Genomic DNA, 21,535 nt, shown 5'->3' on the forward strand with positions numbered 1-21,535 from the left:
GTCGACGAGAACAGAGAAAAGAGGACATTCAGTAATATTCTCCATATTGAATCAATGTTCAGTGTAACTTATAGTAATATAATATTATTATAGTTGAATAAAAGTTTTAGAATTTATCACAAAAGGTAGCACAATCAAACCAAGGAAAAAACAACATTAACAACATGCAACGTGATTAAATGACCCAACTGTTACTGATAAAGTTATAAAGATATTCACTGTCAGAAAAATGATGCTCTTCAGAAAATAACTAAACACACAGCCATTAATGTCGAAACCACTTGCAGTGAAAATGGTGTCCAATGAGCCAGTATAAATAAACATATATATGTTTTTTTTATGCTGGTTCATTGAACACCATTTGGGCATTTACTTTTTGAGGGAAGTAAAACACTATTATACAAGCTGCACTCTGCCTACTTTAAAAACAATTACTGTAATATCTTTATTAAGAACACAAAAGATCACATACACAGTTTGGAATTTTTAAAAAAACCTATTTAAATGAAACAATTGGACTCATGGTGCTTTTTTCTAAGTAATTAGACATTTCACTTTTCCAGTAGATTTTTGACATAAGATAGAGCAACGTTTTGACTTGCTGTCATATATACAATATTCATGCTATGCATAAGAAGTAAGAATGCAGAAGTATGTAAACATAGTGTAACCTGCCCATGTGGTGTCTTGTCTCCCTATCTGTCCTAATTAATATCCTATATATATATAGAAGAAAGTAAATTACCTGCCTGTATAAGCCCATCTATTTCCTCCAGTTCTTGTCGCTCATCTGTTGTGCATGTCTCTATGTACTATGTGTTCATGTTTAAATTCAGACCTGCATTGAGTGTTGTGTTTTGGGCCACCATGCCTTTTTGCCTTTTGTTTCGTTTATTTTTTTCTTTAATTATGTCAGGCATTTGTGCTTCACACCTTCACTCAAACCTGATCACATTTGTTATTTCATAGATCTAAAAAAAGTTTTCTAGTTCTACATAATGGACACCGAATGTGTAGGATGAACTGTGCAATAAGAATTTATTACAAACTGTGAGTCCACATTAGAAGTAAACCGAGACTCAATTTTTGTGTTCTGCAAATTGCTGCAAATGGCTCAGGCTCATCATGTTGCAATGCCACCAGGGGGAGCCACGATCCGAGTCTCAGCTTCATAAAACATGCAGCCATTTTTTTATATTAAGCACAATCTGCAGGTGAAAAACTGTTTCAACGCTGCAATAAAGGAACACATAGGATGTACAGTATGTACTGGTGGTATATGATGAATATGAGGATTGTTGTTCATTCTTGTATATTTTATATTTTTATAATATCAACCATTCATAATGAAAGTATAATTTGAGTATGAAAAATGACTAAATGTCTAACATTTAATGTCTAACATGACTAACATTTTTGTTAATATTATTATAAATAATACATGTACCAGATGAACATGTTTGTAGCAGCTCAACTTGACTCTACTTTTGTGCTAAATACTTGTGTGACTATAGGTGATATATTGTTTTATGCGCATTAAAATTTCTAAAGTGAAGAACTAATCTGTCAGTGTTGTGTATTTATTATCCTTGTGCTTGAATGAAATGTCTCTTACGGTATTAACTCTCTTTATATTGTGCTGGGACTGGTTCCCTGACCAACATTAAGCTTAATGTCTAAGCAAAATAAGCATATATAAAAAAAATAACAATACATTTTGTCTTTTTGATGTGTTTATTGTTATTAAAGGACATAACTGAGCTATTCTGATGGTTAGATACTCTTTGGGGTGGTAGTTACCTAGTGGGTAAGACACTCGCCTATGAACCAGAAGACCCAGGTTCAAATCCCAAGTACTACCATTGTGTCCCCGAGCTAGACACTTAACCTTAAGTGTCTCCAGGGGGACTGTCCCTGTAACTAAGTCGCTCTGGATAAGAGTGTCTGATGAATGCCATAAATGTTAACGTAAATGTCTTTTAGAATGAACGATTTACACATATTAGCTACCCTGGTTATTTGTGCATAACTGTTTAAGCACTGGTTTTATGAGCAAAAATGAATTTTCAGCTGAAAAAAATAAATAAAAATAAGGGTTGGTATCACTGTGTGTGTTGCTTTCCCCCCAAACCCGTGCTCATACATTTCCAGAGCTCATACATTTCACAGGAGAAATCTGGCACTGGGCAAACAATAGACAATGAGCAGTCCTAACTTGCTCATTTTTAAATATACCCCCAGCCCCCGTTTCTTTTGAGAACTGGAAGAAAACCAAACATTAAAAAGGCACTTATCCACCTACACTATATGGAAATCTGCCACAGTCTTCTACAAAAAAAAAAAGTTCATTGGATATGAGCAGTTGAAACCATTATCCTTATTTTTTATAACTGTTTTTAATCTAGTGCTTTGCTCAAATTTACTGTCTGTCCCAAATGATATCAGTGTAATAGTAATTTGATAAATGTGTCTTGCTCTGTACCAATTATTGTAACTGTCCTCTGCTGCTATTCTCACAGAAATTTGTGCATAATGATGAATAATTAAAATGAATAACATTTCAGGTGTAATAAAGTGTACATAACTAACAATCTGACATATATATATACATTAACACGCCTCTGCATTGTCAGGCTGCCAGAGTGAAAAATGTGTAATGTATAAAATCACATGAAATCACCTGAAGGAAATGCTCACTATCTTAAGGAAAGCAATCAAGATTTGTCTGAAACTCTCATTGAAGTTATGAGAAAAACAGTCATATGTGCGTGTGACATGGCTATTTTCACTGTTAGTGCATGCTGTGTTATTTAATAAGGCAAGACAGAAAATATTCCCCTCAGTCTCCTCCGTGGGGAGACAGCTTTCGCCTCGGGGGTCCCGGGTGTGATGAGCTTCAAAACCTTTTGACTGAGAAGGCTGTCGTCTCCAATCCTCATTTTGATAACATATTTACAATGATCTACACTGGCAGATCCTTGTGAGGCTTGGCTGCAAACTCAGGCCTCCTCAAACAGTGATGTGAATCAAAATATGAAAAAACATTTTTAGTGGCAAGTACGGCATGTTGATCCTGGCACATATGGAGACATGAGATTAAGTTCAAGAAGGCTATCAGTGTCAGGAAAAAAAATGATTGATATGAAGGTATAAATAATAAAATGCGGTTATTAATCTCTCTCAGTCACTTTACCGGACCACTTTGTCCTGTTATTAAGGGTTGCAGCTCAGGAACCCATCCTGGGACACTGGATGCAGGCCGGAGACTCACCCAGAGTGGGTCACCAGCCCACCGCAACTGGTTATGAATGTAATAGATTAATAATTTGCTTTCATGATTTTACATATAAACCTGATGCACAGATGTTCCTGTTTTTTTTTCAGGAGAGATGCGACATGTAATAGTAAAAAGCAAGTAATTCATGCCATTTAGAGTTTGTTACAAAAAGTTTCTAATGGTCAATACATGCTTTATAAGCTAGAATAGGCTAAGCTTACAATTCCCTATTTACCGTAACATATCTCTCTGCCGCTCAATGTATTAGTGCTTTTCATGCACTTTGGAGCTCTGCAACACAGCGACGGAAAATGTCTTTATATTCATCTTTATGTATTTATTTATCCATTTATTACATCCTGAACCTACGGTGGCCACCGTATGAACCTGCCTATTAGCTCATGAAACGAAAGGATAGCGATTCTATTTTCCATTGAGTAAAATCTTCAGAAGGCTGTCACCCTCAGGTGGTCTTGCAGCTTCAAAGCCCCCCTCTCTGAGGCTGAAGATGGGCAGCTTGGGTACGATCTACAGTGATTAGCCAACATAAGCAGCACACGCCACTGCTGGTTTTTTTTTCCTTCCGCTTCAGAACTCCAGCTAAACATAGAAACAGTGGGAAGAAGAGTAATTAATGTTGGAGAGAATACAAAAAGAACACGGGCAGGCCTTTCCACCGACAGAGAGCGTCCAACAAGTGTATGCCATTTTATAAATAGAGCTCAGGGCATTTATTAATTATTATCAGTAAATAATTACCTAATATAAAAATGGAGGGAGAAATTAAAATGTCAATCCAACTTGAACTCGATCTAATAAAATAGCGTTGTGGAGAATGATTTGTAGCACCTAATAGCGTACGCTACGCTATGGAAGGCCAATGTGACTCATTTTGAAGGTTACAGTTATTGTAATAATATACAATTAATTATGGGGCATGTAACCAATTTTAATAAGAGTTTTTTAAATTAGGGCTAAGCTATTGCAAATAACATTTAATTTATACATGAAGTAGTAGATATTCATATTTCCCACCGTTAATGTGACAAATTCACTTATGCCAGCTGCATATATGACAGCAGATTTGTCTGTTTTTCAATTTAATGTTACAGGTAATAGGTCACATTAAAGGTGTGTAAATTTTTTTATGTAAATATAAATCATTATAAATTGCAGTGGCTGTTTACATTTTTGGCTTGATTTTGGAACTTTGTGGCATGAGCAGAAAAAAAGTAATGACATGGTTTTAAAGGCTGAGTGTGCACTTTATGGTAGGGCCTCTCCTGCTGAAAACCATAACAAGTGCAGACACACTCGATCGACGGCGTATTTATAGCTGTGATTGACTCTCTGCTGTTCAAAAGGATTTTAACGTGTGTGTGTGGGGGGGTACTTTTGATATCTAATTTTACACTGGGGTCACCGTGAGAGAGTGCTGCACCCAGGCTAATTAACTCTCTGATCAATGCAGAGAGATGGAGCTGTGGCAGACCAAAGCCAGGCTGAGGCTTGTGTGTGTGTGTATGCACATCCAGTAGCCTTGCTGAAGATACTGTAAGTGAATAATTGATATGCACAGACAAAAACAATATTAATGCCAGAATAATAGATTCTTAAAATTCACTTTTAACTGGTGGTCAATTAAGATGATTGGTTATATGGTTGTGGTGTAAATGGTGTAGTAGGTGGTGATAAGTGTATAATATTAGATATTACATATAAATAATATATCCATGTTGTTATGTTACAGCCTTATTCCAAAATTGATAATTTTTTTTCCCCTCAGAATTTTACAAGCAACACCCCATAATGACAATGTGGACAGTATGGTATGGTATATGGGCATACTGTATGGTAGAGTGGGCAGATGGAAGCCACTCCTTAATAAAAGGCACATGGCAGCCTGGCTGGAGTTTGCCAAAAGGTACCTGAAGGACTCTCAGACCACAAAATGCAAAAAATTATCTTTATTCATTCTGTGTTACATTTTTTTATGCAAGGCATTTTGAAAGTGAAGTGATTGCCATTGTGAAACACAGCACAGCACACGGTGACACAACAAAATGTTTCCAATGCTTTTAACCCATCACCCTTGGTGAGCAATGGTGACAGTGTTTGACTCAGTGATGTATTCAGCATTTAGTCATTGTGAATTATTTTGCAAAAAGTGAAGATCTGAGCTAATGCAATGTGAATTCATTTTCAGGGGCTGTTTCTTAGTATAAACTGACTCAATCTTTACAGGAACTGATAAATTTTTCTCATCACTTGGATTGGTTTGACCTTGTTTGACTGGAAGGGTCACTGAGTCACTGAGACAAAGATTGACCTCTTTGGTGTGAATGCCAGGCGTGACATTTGGAGGAAACCAGGCACTGCTCATCACCAGACCAATACCATCCCTACAGTGAAGCATGGTGGTGGCGGCATCATACTGTGGGGGTGTTTTTCAGCTGCTGGAACTGGGAGACTAGTCAGGTTTGAGGGAAAGATGACTGCTCCAGAGCGCTCTTGAGACTGGGTTGATGGTTCAGCAGAACAATGACCCCCAAGCACACAGCCAAGATATCAAAGGAGTGGCTTCAGAACAACTTTGTAAATGTCCTTGAGTGGCCCAGGCAGAGCCCACACTTGGCACCAACAGTATTGAGCAACGGCTGTGTGCTTATTTTTAATAAACTTTTTTCACATTGTCATATACATTATAGACATAATCTGTACAGTTTTTAAGCTTTAGTTTTAGTTAGTATAGTTTAGTTTAGTGTGTATATACATACATCTTTTTCTTTTATGATTGCACTATGGGGTGGTCTGTGTGAAACGTTATTTCAATACACAGTATACTGTGTATACTGTTGTACTGAACATAAACAAATCTGAATCTGAATAACAGGGTGTTGTGTTCAGAATTCTGAGGAAACAAATTAATTTAATCAATTTTGGAATAAGATTGTAACATAACAAAATGTGGAGAAAGCGATGCACTGTGAATACTTTCCGGCTGCAGTTGCCATTTATGATGGAACAGTTCTCTCAACATGAACCAGCAGTGACGGCGCTCCCTCACACACACACACACACACACACACACACACACACACACACCTGTGGAAATTCGGAGAGCAGAGGAGATTATGTGAGCTGGGGGAGCCCCGCTATGCTGCCATTCAGCTTTATTTGTTTCAGTGGGAGGCAGCAATTAGCCTGATTATGGACAATCAAAAATCTGCAGCTCCCACAAGATGCGCATTTATCACTGTCCGTGTCCATCTTGAAAAGTGTCCTTAATGGGGCTCCTCGGCTCAGAACGCACCTGACTCTCACTTTTGTGAGCCTTAATACCATCCTCTGGCCCCCTCATTAACCTGACTTGTGGCATTTTTCCACGACAGAGAGAAAAAAAAAGGGGGGGGGGGGGGGGGGGGGGGGTACACAGTCACATGGATGAAAAACACCTGACATAGAAGCTAGAGCGAATCAGTTATTGGTTTTATTAAATAGAGTTGTGGAATGCATGTAACTATGACATATATTCAGAATGCATAATTTTTTCTATATTCATTCTGTATTAAATTTTTTCATGCAAGCCATTTTGAAAGTGAAGTGATTGCCATTGTGAAACACAGCACAGCACACGGTGACACAACAAAATGTGTCCTCTGCTTTTAACCCTTCACCCTTGGTGAGCAGTGAGGACAGTGCTTTGCTCAGTGACACCTCAGTGGCACCTTGGCAGATCGGGTTCGAACCAGCAGCCTTCAGATTACGGGGTTACTTCTGAGCTATAATGTGAAGATCTGAGCTATAATGTGAAATACACTTTTCTCATCACTTGGATTGGTCTTTGTTTGACTGTAAGAGTCCATGTTGGACCATGTTGGCATGTTCTGAGTCACTCAGACTCTGTCCAAGATGCTGTTTCGTATGTTCTTATTTCTCAAATTCAACTAGGCCAGAGGAACAAGTGCACAAGGTCACACAAACACGCAGGCATGGTGTCAATATCAAACTCAGAGTCAGACACGAAAACTCTTCTAAATGTCCAAACAGATCCATCTGGGCCTGCATTGCAGCCTGTACTCCGCAGTGGATTGCCATACACAAAACACTGAGTCTGGAGAGAGCGGCTGCTGACTTGTCATGTCACCCTGGCGGGTACAGCATCTCTCCAGAGGCCAATTAAGTCACGCCATCGCACTAATTAACTTTCATTAGCTAGTCAAAAGGAAGATCACTGCTGTGAAGTCACAGCAAGCAGCAAAGATTAGTCCAGTGTGCTGCACTTCAGGTGGATGCAGTCGGCCTTGCTTTGTTTCAACAGGGATCTCAGGTTTAAATGAGACAAACACATTAAGGATCTGTTACTATGTATAATTTTGTATTACTCAGCTTCAGATTGATTACATAGAATTTTTCACATCTAGTTTGAATATAGAGAGTTTCATAGAATTCCTTTTGTGAATGACAACGAAAAAAACATCTTAATTTGTGTATGTGGAAATCCACAGGTAATTGGCAGTGAATTTATGCTCCATGTCTGTGAGACTGATCCGGTCTGGAATGCGCAACTCCGGGTCCAGGATTCGTCCTGTGTTGTCCTGTGTTGCCAAGTTTCCTGATTGTGTAAAGTTGCCCTGTTCGTCTCTGTTCACTGTTGGGTCATTGTTTGGTGATGTTTCCTCTGTCGTGTATTTTTCTAATAAACCCCTGTTTCGCAACGTTGTGCGTATGCGTCCTCATTCCACGCCATTTCCAGCCATCGTGACAGGGGTGTTGAAATTAATAATTAATACACGATTTATTGATGCCTCACATTATATCATAATGACATTGCTTGGTGAGTTTCTGGTAATTAAAAAAATTCAAGTTAAACTACTACCACTGCAAATGGGGTGGTAGTAGCCTAGTGGATAACACACTTGCCTATGAACCAGAAGACCCAGGTTCAAATCCCACTTACTACCATTGTGTCCCTGAGCAAGACACTTTACCCTAAATTGCTCCAGGGGGGACTGTCCCTGTAACTACTGATTGTAAGTCGCTCTGGATAAGAGCGTCTGATAAATGCCTTAAATATAAAAGTATTGGCAGTGGTGACTCTGGGTGCCAGATCTGAGTACAGCGCCGCTCTGGGTAGGAGTTCGGCCTCGTCCACACGGACATTCCAAAATGCACTATCAACAACATACGCATTTTCAAATTCAGATTTTATTTGTCACGTACACAGTCATACACAGTATGATATGCTGTGAAATGCTTCTGCAACTGCTATAGACCTCGCAAGTATTCAAGTGGAACCAATATGAAAATATTGCAAACATAACCTAATATTATTTTTTTTTGTTTTTAAACATACAATATGTGTAAAATATTGCTGCACTTTGTAATTGCGTTCACTTGGCGCTGTTTAAAGCTCGTCAAGATTTTGGCAGAAATTGACGCCACAAAAATGAACCTGCATGCAATGCTATTTGACGTCATCTGAACGTGTTCAGTCCAAGAAAGCTCTAGGGAGGAATGGATTAGAATGAGGGCCATCACTGGAAACAAAACAGAGGTGTTGGGACGGATGGGTACGTGGAATGTGCAAAAATCTAAGTCTACAATCAACCCCCCCCAACCCAACCCTTCTCTCCTTTCTCCTCCCCCCTCTCCTGCTCCCATTGCCTGTCTATCTCTGTCCCTCTCAGCAAACGACATCAGAAGTGAACTGTGTAGACTCCATAGGCAGAGGGTGCTGAGGGAATCAGTCCCAGTGACCTCAGGTGCTGTGCTTCCCAGCCGCATGGAGTTCTTCATCTGATCTTAACCCGTAATCAGAATGTTGCTGATTTGAACTGAGGGTCCACTGAGCAAAGTGCCGTCCCCTCGCACTGCTCCCCGGGTGCTTTTCATAGCTGCTCACTGCTCCGTCAGGGGATGGGTTACACGCAGAGACAACATTTCACTGAGGTGAAAGTGAAGTGATTGTCATTGTGATACACTGCAGCACAGCACATGGTGACACAATGAAATGTGTCCTCTGCTTCTAACCCATCACCTTTAGTGAGCAGTGGGCAGCCATGACAGGCGCCCGGGCAGCAGTGTGTGGGGACGGTGCTTTGCTCAGTGGCACCTTGGCATAACAACTAATCACTTTCACTTTTTTAAAAGCTCTCGTCCCTCTGGAAGCCACCCTTTGTTCCTGTCTCCTGGTTCCTATCACCCTTCCTCTTCACCCTCTACATATCTGACTTTGTGTACAGGTTTCAGTCATGTCAGAGTGTGGTAAGCAGCTTTGATAAGTGGTGTGAGCTGAACCATTTACAGCTAAACATCACAAAGACAAAGGAACTAGTTGCTAGTTGTAGGCTTCAGGAAGCAGGCTCCTCCCATCAGAGGAATGTTGAGGTGGGCTTGAGGTTGAGGTTGAGGTTGAAGTTTATTGTCATATGTACAAAGTACAAGTACAGTTCTTAATTGAAAACCTCTCCCACGTAGACAGAACATAGAACATGATACATAGAAGACATAGAAGACAAAGTGCAGCAGCAATAAATAAATAAGTCACAGAAGGGTGAATATATCTAAGTTGCATAAAAAAAGTGATTGTGCATAATTTAAGTGACAGTGCAGTGCATACTATGTGTTGTATAGCCTGATGGCACTGGGGTAGAAACTGTTTCTGAATCGTTGTTTTTTTATTACTCTTTAAAGCAGTGTGTGGGGACAGTACATTGCTCAAGGGGACCTCGGTGGCACCTTGGCTGTTCAGGATTTTAATCTTTCGGTTACAAGTCTGATTCCTAATCTGTTATTACATGTGCTAGAGTTATAGTTATTTGTTACTTTGGAATTAGTTATATAGTCATAATATAAACGATTAGTTATAGTTTCGATATTTGGCTGGAGATGTTATGTTATTCTATCTGGAATATTACTACCGTTACTACTTTTTATTCTTTTTTTCCCTTATTGCACTGAGCATGTTTGACAAATTCCACCCGGGTGCTCCACAGATGAAATGATGAAGCACAGGCCTGGAAACAATGACTTTCTGCCTTAAAACAGAAACACAGCAGAACGGCAGCAATAAGACAAAACAACTGTAAGGGTAAAAGAGGGGGGGGGGTTACAGTTATCCTATATGTTTATAAGGAAACATGGGGAAAGATCACAGGGTGGCCCTCGAAGCCTAAAAAAGAGCTTGGATTAAAAGGAATGGGGTCCTCAGACACTTTGCGCCACACCACAGCAAGACCGCGCGTAAAAAAGCGCCGGGGATCCCCAAGCGCACGACCCACTCCGCGCATGCGCACGGGCGCATGATTCCCCCCCCCCACGGACAGCGGCGCTCGGCGCGCGGCCGGCAGACCGAGCCGTGGACCGGATCGGGCCGCGCGCGCGCGTGTTTTTACCATGATCCTGCCCGTCCCACCGGCAGAGAAGCCACGCGACGGTGCCCACTCCACGCGAGCAGCACGAGAGCCCGAGTCCGCACCATGCCCGGGGGAAAGCGAGGGCTCGTGGCGCCGCAGAACACTTTCTTGGAGAACATTGTGAGGCGTTCCAGTGGTAAGCGAATGGTCCTCGCCGCATCTTTATTTGGAGTATAAAATGTAGACCATCACAGATTTAGTTTTTTTTTTTCCTGTTCACTAAAGGCGAATAACAACTTTTTATTACAAATTCTAATCTTACGGACACCATCTAATGTATTTATGGTTTTGGGAATAACAACCTACCTCCATGGTTTCCTTAAGTCGCATCGTTATTTACTGTAAAACGTAAAACTAAATTATTACCAAACAGTATCACTAGAATAACACTTGATCAATAAGCTGCATCTTTATAGCTTCAGGTTTTGTAGTTAAAATAAATCTGTTGTATATATTCTTTATTTTAAAATGTATTTGCAGTGAAATGTTCTAAAATTGTTCAAACGTGACCAACATCGTAAGATCAGATTAAAACAACGATTTATATATAAAGTATTTAAGTATTTTTGTTACATTAGGCCGGCTTATTTGACTAATTTAAGGATCCTTCGATGACGCATAATGATTCTAAAAATCATTTTTACTTTCTTACTCCCCGTTTACTCCGGCATTAGATTCTTTTCCTCCTGGCTTTTCTGCTGGTGGGGTTTGTGCGTTATTCGAGCGGGCTGCGTCTTCAGGGGGGGTTTTGGCCGCTAGGGGGCGGAAAAAAACTGAGATTCGCCCCTCCTTCCTTCAGCGGAGAAGAAGGCCCTGGAGCTCCAGGCAACACCCAGCAGCTTTCTTTTCAATTCAAAGACGTCATACCATACTAGTAAGCTCTGTTATGTAGCTTTTTAATATATATACCACAAGGTTTAAACAGTACGTTTTCTGACGCAATCTCACCCCTCAGGAGACAGACAGACCTTTCTCTGGCTTTTTTTAGGAGTATAAATTTGTTCAGGTTGTTCAATTCAGTTCAAAGCTTTACTGTCATATGTACAGAATACAGTGTACAAGGTGCAATGAAAACCTTACAAGACAATTAACAGTTGACATTTAACAAATTAACACGTAACTGTGCAGCTGCATCACTGCAACAGAGCGCAATAAACAATTCATATATACAATACAATATAAATACTATTCTCAGCTTCATGCTTTAGATCCTCCACCACCATGAGTGACAGACTGCTGGCTATGGTCAGACCAGTGTCAAAATCAGTCCGTTTTGAAAAAATTCTGCCAGCACATTTGAGAGTGTTTTTTTGTTGCCATAACAACTCCTACTGCAACATATTTTCACTCTAAAAGGGCAAACCTGCTCCTGCCATGGCTTTATATTAGTTTACTTTGTCAGGCATCATAACACCACATTTTTCAGAAAATATTGCATCGGATTATGTCCTCAACTATGTTGTGCACTGCTACCTTTTTTTTAATTTTTCATGGTTGCTGCTTTCATTGGTTCGCTATAAAAAAAAATGCTTGACGTAAGGCTGTATTTTATAAGAATGAAAGCTGACTGGGTTTTATTTCACAGTTTGTGGCCTGGTAGGTACAGTACATGGAAGGTTTTCATAATATGTGACCCTTACTATACAGTTGGTTATTTACTGGCTTCACTGATTCTTCACTGAAGTTTTCTTCTTCTTATTTGTCATTCTTTTTTCGAAATTGCTTTTTTCTCACTGCATCTACTCCCACAGTTTTTAAGCTACATTCATGAAGTTTTCAGGGATGTGTGTGTGAGCTTTTATAAGCTATATGACATTCCACTTTCTTTTTTTGAATATGATATTTTTCCCATTGACATAACATGGGGCCACTTTTGAATTGCTCTTACGTTGTCAATGTTCATTGCATGTTCATGCAATTCACACCACCTTATCATAGAATCATAGAATTGTACTCTTTAATTTCAATTTATTTGTTAACACTGAAGTGAATGGGAATTGAAATTCCACAATTTGGTTTTCCACTGCTAATTGTAGCAATCGTTGCATCATCACTTTAGGTTATTTCTGATTTATAGGTTTATTTTAATCGCTTTCCCTGCGGTGACACAATAAAATGTGTCCTCAGTGTGTGGGGACGGTGCTTTGCTCAGTGGCACCTCAGTGGCACCTTGAGATTCGAACCGGCAACCTTCCGACCACGGGTCTGCTTCCTTAGCTGCTAGGTTACAACTGCCCCATCAAAATTACAGTGAGGTCTGAACTCACGACCCCTGGTCTACGAGACCGGTGCTCTTGCCACTGAGGTTCCTTTCCTCGGTGCAGAGCTGCGTTTCAACCAGAACTGCCCTCTTCACAGACAGCAGTAATTCAGAAATGCAAGTGAGCCTCGTTGCTGTTTCACGGAAATGCGGTGTGTGTGTCAGTGTGTGTGTGCTGAGCGCTCGCAAAATGGCAAAAACAAAGAATCTTATTTAATAGGAAATCGGGCTCTCACGGATGTAACGGCTGCTTGTAACCACTATTATAAACCAAGCTGCATGTGGCGTGTTGTAAATTCCTCTCCATTTTTCTTTTTCGCACGTTTGACCCTGTGGTGACCCTTGTTCATTTTTTTGTTAACGTGATTAGTTGTCACCACAGCCCAGCACCCAGTGCACACAGTGAACGTGGTCTCTGCGTTTTACCCATCCCCTGAGGAAGCAGTGGGCAGCCATGACAGGCGGCCGGTGAGCAGTGTGCGGGAACGGTACTTTGCTCAGTGGCACCTCATCAGAAGCTTGGCGGGTCAGGCTTCAAACCGGCAACCTTCTGATTACGGGTCCGCTTCCTAATCCATTAGGCCACCGCTGCCCCATGGCCCAGTGGTTTCATATCTCTTTTGCGCTGCAGGAGTGGACTGGGCACACCGTGGGGCAGTAAAGGCAGAGAATAGAAGCGTGCGCGGCTTGATTATGGTCCTGGGTCAAGGGGGACTTGCAGGGTGGTGGGGGCAGGGTTCCAGACCGGATCATGACAGTGTGAAAACAATCAGGAAACATAATAGCACAGGACGAACATGAAACTCTGGTCCGAACTCCCAATCATGACAATAAGGCAATCAGGCGTAGGAAGGCCAGCAGGCCAGTGTCAAAGAAAACTATCTCAATGAGCGGGCAGCACCCAAGATGGCTGCCCGGTTTTTACCCCTCGTTTCCGGGTCGTTCTCCTTTGTTTCCTGAAGGCAAGGAGGTGGGACGGCAGCCATGGCAGCTATAGTTCATAGTTCACGTCTTGTCCTATTGATTTTTAAATGTAAATTCTTCTAAATGCATTGTGTTGTTTACAATGTGAATCCAGAGCTTTCACCCTTTATACTTATATGGATTAAGATTTTAAGTGTGCTTAAGTGAATAAACAAGGTTTATTTCAGGTTCAACTTTTGCTTTAAGTTCATAGTAAGAGTATTACAGTGTATTAATATAGATTTCATTTGCACATACCATCCACCATATATATCCATAAATTCATAAAAAATATTGTATATTGCTGTATTGTATATGTATACATGGCTTTTATTGTACATAACTGTATTATATATGTATGAATGGCTTCTTTTGCAAAAACTAATGATAAAAATTAATGATATTATTTTGCCAGTGTGGGTGCTATTTTAGTTATACTTCTTTATTGTAATTTGATTGTTATAACTACAACATAGCTGAATGAATTTACAAATTACAAGTTCTGTACAATTGAACTGATGTACATTAAAGAACGACTTACAGTTAATAGTGTCAAGTGGCTTGAACATCCTGGTAAGGGTGCAAATACAGGTCTTTGCAGACAACCCAGTACCAGCTCCGCCAGGTTATATGAAACAAAAATGCAGTGAACAAAGGCAATCTTTCTTGTTTAATTAGGTTTTGTTGCTTTTTTTCTGGTGATGTCTTGGTACGTCTTTGTACCAATTGAGACGAGTTCAGTGTAAAATTGCGCCGTTCCTTTTTCCCTGTGTATAATCGGTACATATGAACCTGTTTTGCTGATGTCTTCCCAATCATTCTTATTAACCTCTTTAGCCATTAAGCCTGCCAGTGCACCCATGGTTAGTTTGTATGTAATTGTGTTCTGCTTGTCCTGTGATTTCTTTGGGCAGTATTTAACCCCAAATTATTAAATGGCACAGCAGACAGGTTAGTGATAGCTATAGTAAGTTTGCATGATGCGTACTGTATATTTTCCTTTCATCTGAGAACAAATATTGGACCCAACAGAGTTCTCTTTTCTGTTGTGGCACTTTTTAATGACCGGTTTGTATCTACTGGAGATTTTACCATTAAAATATTACCATTATCATTTACCATTAAACATTATTTGCAATTCCTTTTACCTCCTATCATTTTTAATCTTAATCCATGAATCTCTTTAATTATGAGTGCAGGAATATTTATCCCCTTTTTAATAATAAACAATAGAGCAGTTGGACTGATTGTTCTGTTGTATTGCATATTTGCACTTTAAAAAAATGTTAAATCCAACTTGAATTTCATAATATGAAATTCACTTTGATTTTGAGAATAAAACTGAAAATTAAATAACATTTACAGTTACAGAATTTATCAGACGCCCTTATCCAGAAAGACTTACAATCAGTAGTTACAGAGACAGTCCACCTGGAGACACTCAGTGTTAAGCCTCCTGCTCAGGGAAACAATGGTAGTGGGTGGAGTTTGAACCTGTGACTGATCTTTTGATTCATAGGTGGGTGTGTTACCCACTACTTTCACAACTGAAGCGAAATAAAAATGATTGTAAAAAACTGATAAATAAAATAATTATTGTATAGTATGTGGACATAAATAAACTATAAATAAATATATAAATATAAGAAATACCGTGATTTATCATATTATTTTGTGTTTGTATATTTGTATTTTCTACGCTATTTTGTTCATATTTTTCTGCACTGAAGCATCTGCTTTTAATCTCATTGTACATGCATATAGTCACAATAAAAGGCATTCTATTCTATTCTATTTTTGGGATCATTGGAAGCCAGATTTTCCATGACAGTGGTCACTGATGAGTTGGAGCAGAGACAATTCCAAGAGAACGTGTGTTTCCCTGTGAGCACACAGCCCTAGTGGTATGGCTCCAATCTCCGGTAGAGATTTTGGGCTTGCCGAAGACTCTTTAGTTGCTCCCTTTTAATCAAATCAGATCACGCATCATGAGCTAATGAGCACTGAACGTTCTGGGATGAGCAGTAAAAGCAGGGTATCTGGGACTGAACTCAGCTCTATTCTTGTGCGCTCTTACTGTCTAATGAAGGTAGAGTCAGCTTTGGCCTGGCTATTCTCCTAATTTTTTCCATCCTTCATGCAGTTGCTTGACAGAGCTTTGTCCGAAGATATTATAAATAAAAAGTATTAACAATAACAGAGGGTTAGGGGGGTTGAATCCTAGTCCAAAATTCGTATGGTTGAAATGCCTGTATATCATTGGAAGTGGAGTGAAGTGAGTGAAGTGATTGTCACATGTGATACACAGCAGCACAGCACACGGTGCACACAGTGAAATTTGTCCTCTGCGTTTAACCCATCACCCTGAGTGAGCAGAGGGGAGCCCGGGGAGCAGTGTGTGGGGACGGTGCTTTGCTAAATGGCACCTCAGTGGCACCTTGGCGGATCGAGATTCGAACCGGCAACCTTCTGATTACAGGGCCTCTTCCTTAACCGCTAGGCCACCACTGTTATGTAATAGGAGCATGGAAATGTTCAGGGATACTGTAACTGAACTAAACAGTTGCTGCTCAGCCCCTCTAACCCCGATTGAAACAAATGGTGCTGCACGTGGTAGAGCGAAAAATACCTGCACACCAGTACCAGTGCAGGGTGTCTGATCGAGATTGGCCCTGACAGAGGATGAGCGATGCTGAAAGGGGCAAACATGTATTTAATGTAATTCTACAGTAACTTATAGCTGCTAGTGCACATAATATATATGTGAATCGTGAATTCTGTGTAGGGAGAGAGAATAATTACTTTGTAATGACTATTTTTTCATCGTTGACGTGTGTCCACAGAGACCAGCTTCCTCCTGGGGAATGCACAGATCGTGGAGTGGCCTGTAGTCTACAGTAATGACGGCTTCTGCAAGCTGTCTGGCTACCACAGAGCTGAAGTCATGCAGAAAAGCAGCACCTGCAGGTGTGTGTGTATGTTGAATCCTTTCTAAATGTGTTTTTTTTAGTTTACATTTACAACTATCATACACCGCTTTTTTTGAGAGTCTGTGCCTGAGTAGAACACGTAGAGACCTGTTGTCACTTGGTGTTCCTGTTAATAAAAAATCTCATCCCTTAATCTTTATTGTGTTTTACAGATGTAGACCTGAATGTAAAATATGAATTTGCATCCCGACCTGATATTAATCCGCAGGGTAGTGGCAAGTGGAAACCAGTCCTGATGATAATTCATTCATAGGATTCTTCCTAGAATATGATGAGGTGTCTCATGTCATGTATTTGGTGCACTGGTTTATTAGTACAGGCCAAAAGTTTGGACACACCATCAACACATTCAATGTGTTTTCTTTATTTTTGTGACCATTTACATTGGTAGATTCTCACTGAAGGCATCAGAACTATGAATGTACACATGTGGAGTTATGTACTTAACAAAAAAAGGTGAAATAACTGAAAACATGTTTTATATTCTAGTTTCTTCAAAATAGCCGCCATTTTCTCTTTATATTCTAGTTTCTTTTCACACTCTTGGCATTCTCTTTTGGTTTATACTGTATGTTATAAAATGTATGTGTAACTGAAGCGTGAGCTTCACTTTAATAGCCAGTCAGCAAAGAGAATGCATGCAAGCATTCTTATCTTGAGATCTGGAGAAAACCGAAGTTGCTACCTCAAGGCGGATTTGGTTAGTTTTGAGCTAATCCGTTGCTAGACACAGCATCATGGATGAACGCATTCATTATTACTTTCTGTCTGTCAGTGAAAGACAAATTTCATATAGTGTTCGTCACATGAGGAGATGCCTTGGGGAGTTGCATCTTTACCAACGAGACAAGAATCAGCGAAAGGCAATATTTTTTGAAATAGCCTTTACCATCGTTGTAATTTCGAGATAACAACTTTTTTAAAAAAAAAAAGTGGTCTTGAGATGAAATTTCATGTTCTTTACAGACTTCCAGAAAGAAGTAACCAATGTCTTTCACATCTGTTCTGATTCCATCCACTGAAAATATTCTATTACATTATAAAACTAGTGTGAAAAGCACATTGTTCAGGAGAAGAAAAAGAAACAAGGCTATGATGATCTTTTGATCAAGTAATACCAAATCATTTTATTAAATTGAGTATAATTCTGCCTTTTTTTGTCTCAGTTTTATGTATGGGGAGCTGACAGATAAGAAGACGATAGAAAAAATCAGACAGGCTTTTGACAATTATGAGTCCAACTGCTTTGAAGTGCTGCTCTACAGGAAGAACAGTGAGTATGACCGTTATTATGGAGAAAATGTTTTTTTTATGACTTCATGAATAGTATTTATTACTGGCAGTCATCCACACATACAAAAAGTGAGAATGTTAGGAATAATATCGACACTGTATTTAAATATTATATATATAATATAACAGACATCTGTTTTCTGGTATAAGAAGAAGCCTGGGTAGCACAAGTTTGAGAACCAAGAGGTTTAAAGTGTTCATGCCATTTATATTGCCTGAAAGGACAGACTTTTGTAGGTGGTACTGCTGAGAAATCACAAGTATCCCTGTCTGAGGTCCCTGACCTGGCACTTTAATTTTGATCATAGAAAGGACTAGAAATCAGATCTTTCCAGTCATTGTAGTTATGTAAAGTTAATGTGTTAATGCTTGCAATTAGAACACTATGGAAACTAGAGGTGTTACAAAATATCGATACAGCAATATATTGTGATATTTTACATGGTGATATTGTATCGATACAGGGACATAAAATTGTAATATTTTTGTATACAAATTTAGTAAAAGTTATGTTGTTCTGAATTATTAATGTCCCACACAGATTGTGTACAGCATCTTGTTTTTCAACTGTTTTTACATTTTCAGTGAACTGTAAAATCGCAATATGTACAGTATTACAATATATCATAATTGTATCATGACCCATGTATCGTGTTATGTATCATATCTTGAATACTCACTCCTAATGGAATCTATATTTTTGGAAACGAACCATATTTTGTTTTTGTATACAAATTCATTGGATATGCTAAAATCCTCACACATAAGAAGACTTCTTCCCATATTCCAGCAGATACTCTGTCCCTTAGGTACACCTCAACCATTAGTAGTGAGGAAGTTCCTCATGGTTCTGTTTTGGCCTCTCTGTTTTTTGTTTCATGTTCCTGCTGGAAGAAATTATTTATGAGCTCAACATGATGTTCTATTTCTCTGCAGATGAAAACTTATGGTTATATATAAAATATGGTTATTTTTGGTCCTCCTTACCATGTCTCTGTTTTTACTGCAACCATAGCCACTGATCAGCCGTTGTGAAAAACGTTGGTGAGATTTTTTACACTGACCTTAAATTTGACTTGAAGAAAAAATATCTTTCCTTCTGAGAGCAAGCTCGAAGAGGGGTTCTTTCACACCATCATCTGGAAATAATCACTCATGCCTTCATATCATTCTGGCAGACTACTGGAATTGTCTAAGCAGGTATATCTTAGTATGCATTATCACAACTGCAAGAGTCAGACATCTATTAGGCACAAAAAAAGAAAGACCAGATTGGAACGAATTTAGCTTCTGAGCATTGGCTTGAGTTGCAGTACAAAATCCAGCTTGAAATTCTTCTTTTATCAATAAATCACAGTTCCAGACCAGACAAATTCTTAATTTTCCCCAATATCATGGCGGTCTTATGATGAAGAAACTCCAGTAGGTTGTTCTGAGACTGTGGAATTGCCAACTCTCTTACTGTTAATAGATTTACAGCAATTTGGGAGTTTGCCGCCAGTCGAGCCAACATCAGAACCACTGGCGGTTGCCATCTCCGGCCAGATAATTAAGGAGCAGAAGTTGAATTAATGGCAGGTGTCTACATGAAAGGCCGCTTCACGAATTGTCCATTCTGCCTCACCAGTTTTTCCTCTACTGATTCCAAACTTAAATGAATGAGTTTCACAATGTGCCAAACAACGGCAGTGCGGCTCCAGTAGAGACAGGCAATAAAATTTACACAGTAGGATCTAAAATAATTTATATCTTTAATGTTGTTAATGTTATTGTTTCATGTTATTAGAACATGTTTTTTTATGGATGTGTTTATTAATATTTTTCAAGTGTATTTTGCCATTAACCACACAATCATGTCTTGATCATGAACTCCTTCAGCATTAAAGTTATGTGACAAGTTTTTTCTTTATGTCTTTCAATCTGGCTGTCCTACAGGAACACCAGTGTGGTTCTATATGCAGGTTGCCCCCATCCGAAATGAGAATGACAAAGTGGTTCTGTTCCTCTGCACTTTTAAGGACATCACTGTCTTCAAGCAGCCCATTGAGGACGAGAGCGCCAGGGGTAGGTAGCTGAGCCAGCGGGAGTTGGTTGTGTACAATATGTGCGTCCATGAAAACATCGTAATAATTTTCATTCGAGCTGAACTTTCTCCCTCTTCTCACTGTGCCGGGGTTAAAACAGCATAGCAGTCTATGTTGTATAAGGTTTTTAAAATCGGTTCATGCTGTTGGATAATAAACAAAATAAAAATCAATGGATGTTGCAATGTGTAATTAAGATCACTAATTGAATGTGGCTAAAAAATATGCCGACTCACGCCAGTGGCATTGTAATCACGCAAAGTAAAATACAGCAGCATACCGGTCCGGCCTTTACCCATTACGGTCAAGCTGCTACCCCACATGGACCCCACACATTTACCTGCTGTTTAGATTTCATAAGCACACGCCCACATTGTGTTGATCACATTGTAATGTGTTCTGATTTCCTCTATGTCAAAATGTTTTTTCTATGAAATGTGTACATAAAAAGGAACAAGCTTAACGCTTTCCATTAATTACCAGTGTTGGGAAGGTTACTTTTAAAATGTATTCGGTTGCAGATTACAGAATACATGCCCCAAAATGTAGTTTTTAACGTATTCCGTTATGTTAACGTATTCTGAATACTTTGGATTACTTAACATATTGTCATGCTTTTTACAACTACATGAACGTAGCAATCACAGATAATAAAAAAGCCCTGTTTTTCCCTCACCATTTCTTTATTTATTAAGCTGAAAAGCAGAAGACAAACTTGCACAAGAAAAATGACCCTCTTTTTGATTAGGACCGCACCTACCTCGCGGCAAGGTTAAACCGGGTGGTGGCGTGTCACCTTACACACACTCAGTCCATGTGCACTGTAAGAGTATAAATATCATGGTGTAATAGTGAATTAAATCATATTTATTTACAATTTCATGGGTAGCATTGATTTATGGGCGCTGAAACAGCGCAAGCCTGCGGGACTGCACATAGGCAGCATGTTTCGACAGAACACCTGTGTTATGCGTGGTCCGCGCAGCGTGGAATTACCAAAATTAGAGAGGGGATAGCCTAACATATGAAACAGGAAAAGACCTCTGTGTAATCTGTTTATTTAAAATATATAACTGTAACGATATACAGTTACTCATATTTTGTATTCTAAATACGTAATGCTGGTACATGTATTCCGTTACTCCCCAATTACTAAGCTTCATATATAAAGAATAATGTCCTAAACCTTATAAGCGTTGCAGCCACATTTACTTCTATGTTTCAAAGGAGCTAAATAACTGCACAGTCTT

The 21,535-nt window shown here is 39.4% G+C and overlaps 1 protein-coding gene across 4 annotated transcripts in view; it reads left to right on the plus strand.

The window, feature by feature from the left end:
- Positions 1-10,642: 10,642 nt before the first annotated feature.
- Positions 10,643-21,535, plus strand: part of kcnh5b (potassium voltage-gated channel, subfamily H (eag-related), member 5b) — a 51,586-nt gene continuing 40,693 nt past the window's right edge. For all 4 annotated transcript variants that reach the window (XM_028972564.1, XM_028972566.1, XM_028972565.1 and 1 more), the window contains exons 1-4: positions 10,643-10,831; positions 16,762-16,885; positions 18,075-18,181; positions 20,137-20,265. In XM_028972564.1, coding sequence (XP_028828397.1) covers positions 10,759-10,831; positions 16,762-16,885; positions 18,075-18,181; positions 20,137-20,265 — 433 coding nt within the window. In that variant the 5' untranslated portion in view covers positions 10,643-10,758. The remainder of the gene's footprint in view (positions 10,832-16,761; positions 16,886-18,074; positions 18,182-20,136; positions 20,266-21,535) is intronic.

This window comes from Denticeps clupeoides, chromosome 1, assembly GCF_900700375.1.
Source record: "Denticeps clupeoides chromosome 1, fDenClu1.1, whole genome shotgun sequence".
Classification (NCBI taxonomy): domain Eukaryota; kingdom Metazoa; phylum Chordata; class Actinopteri; order Clupeiformes; family Denticipitidae; genus Denticeps; species Denticeps clupeoides.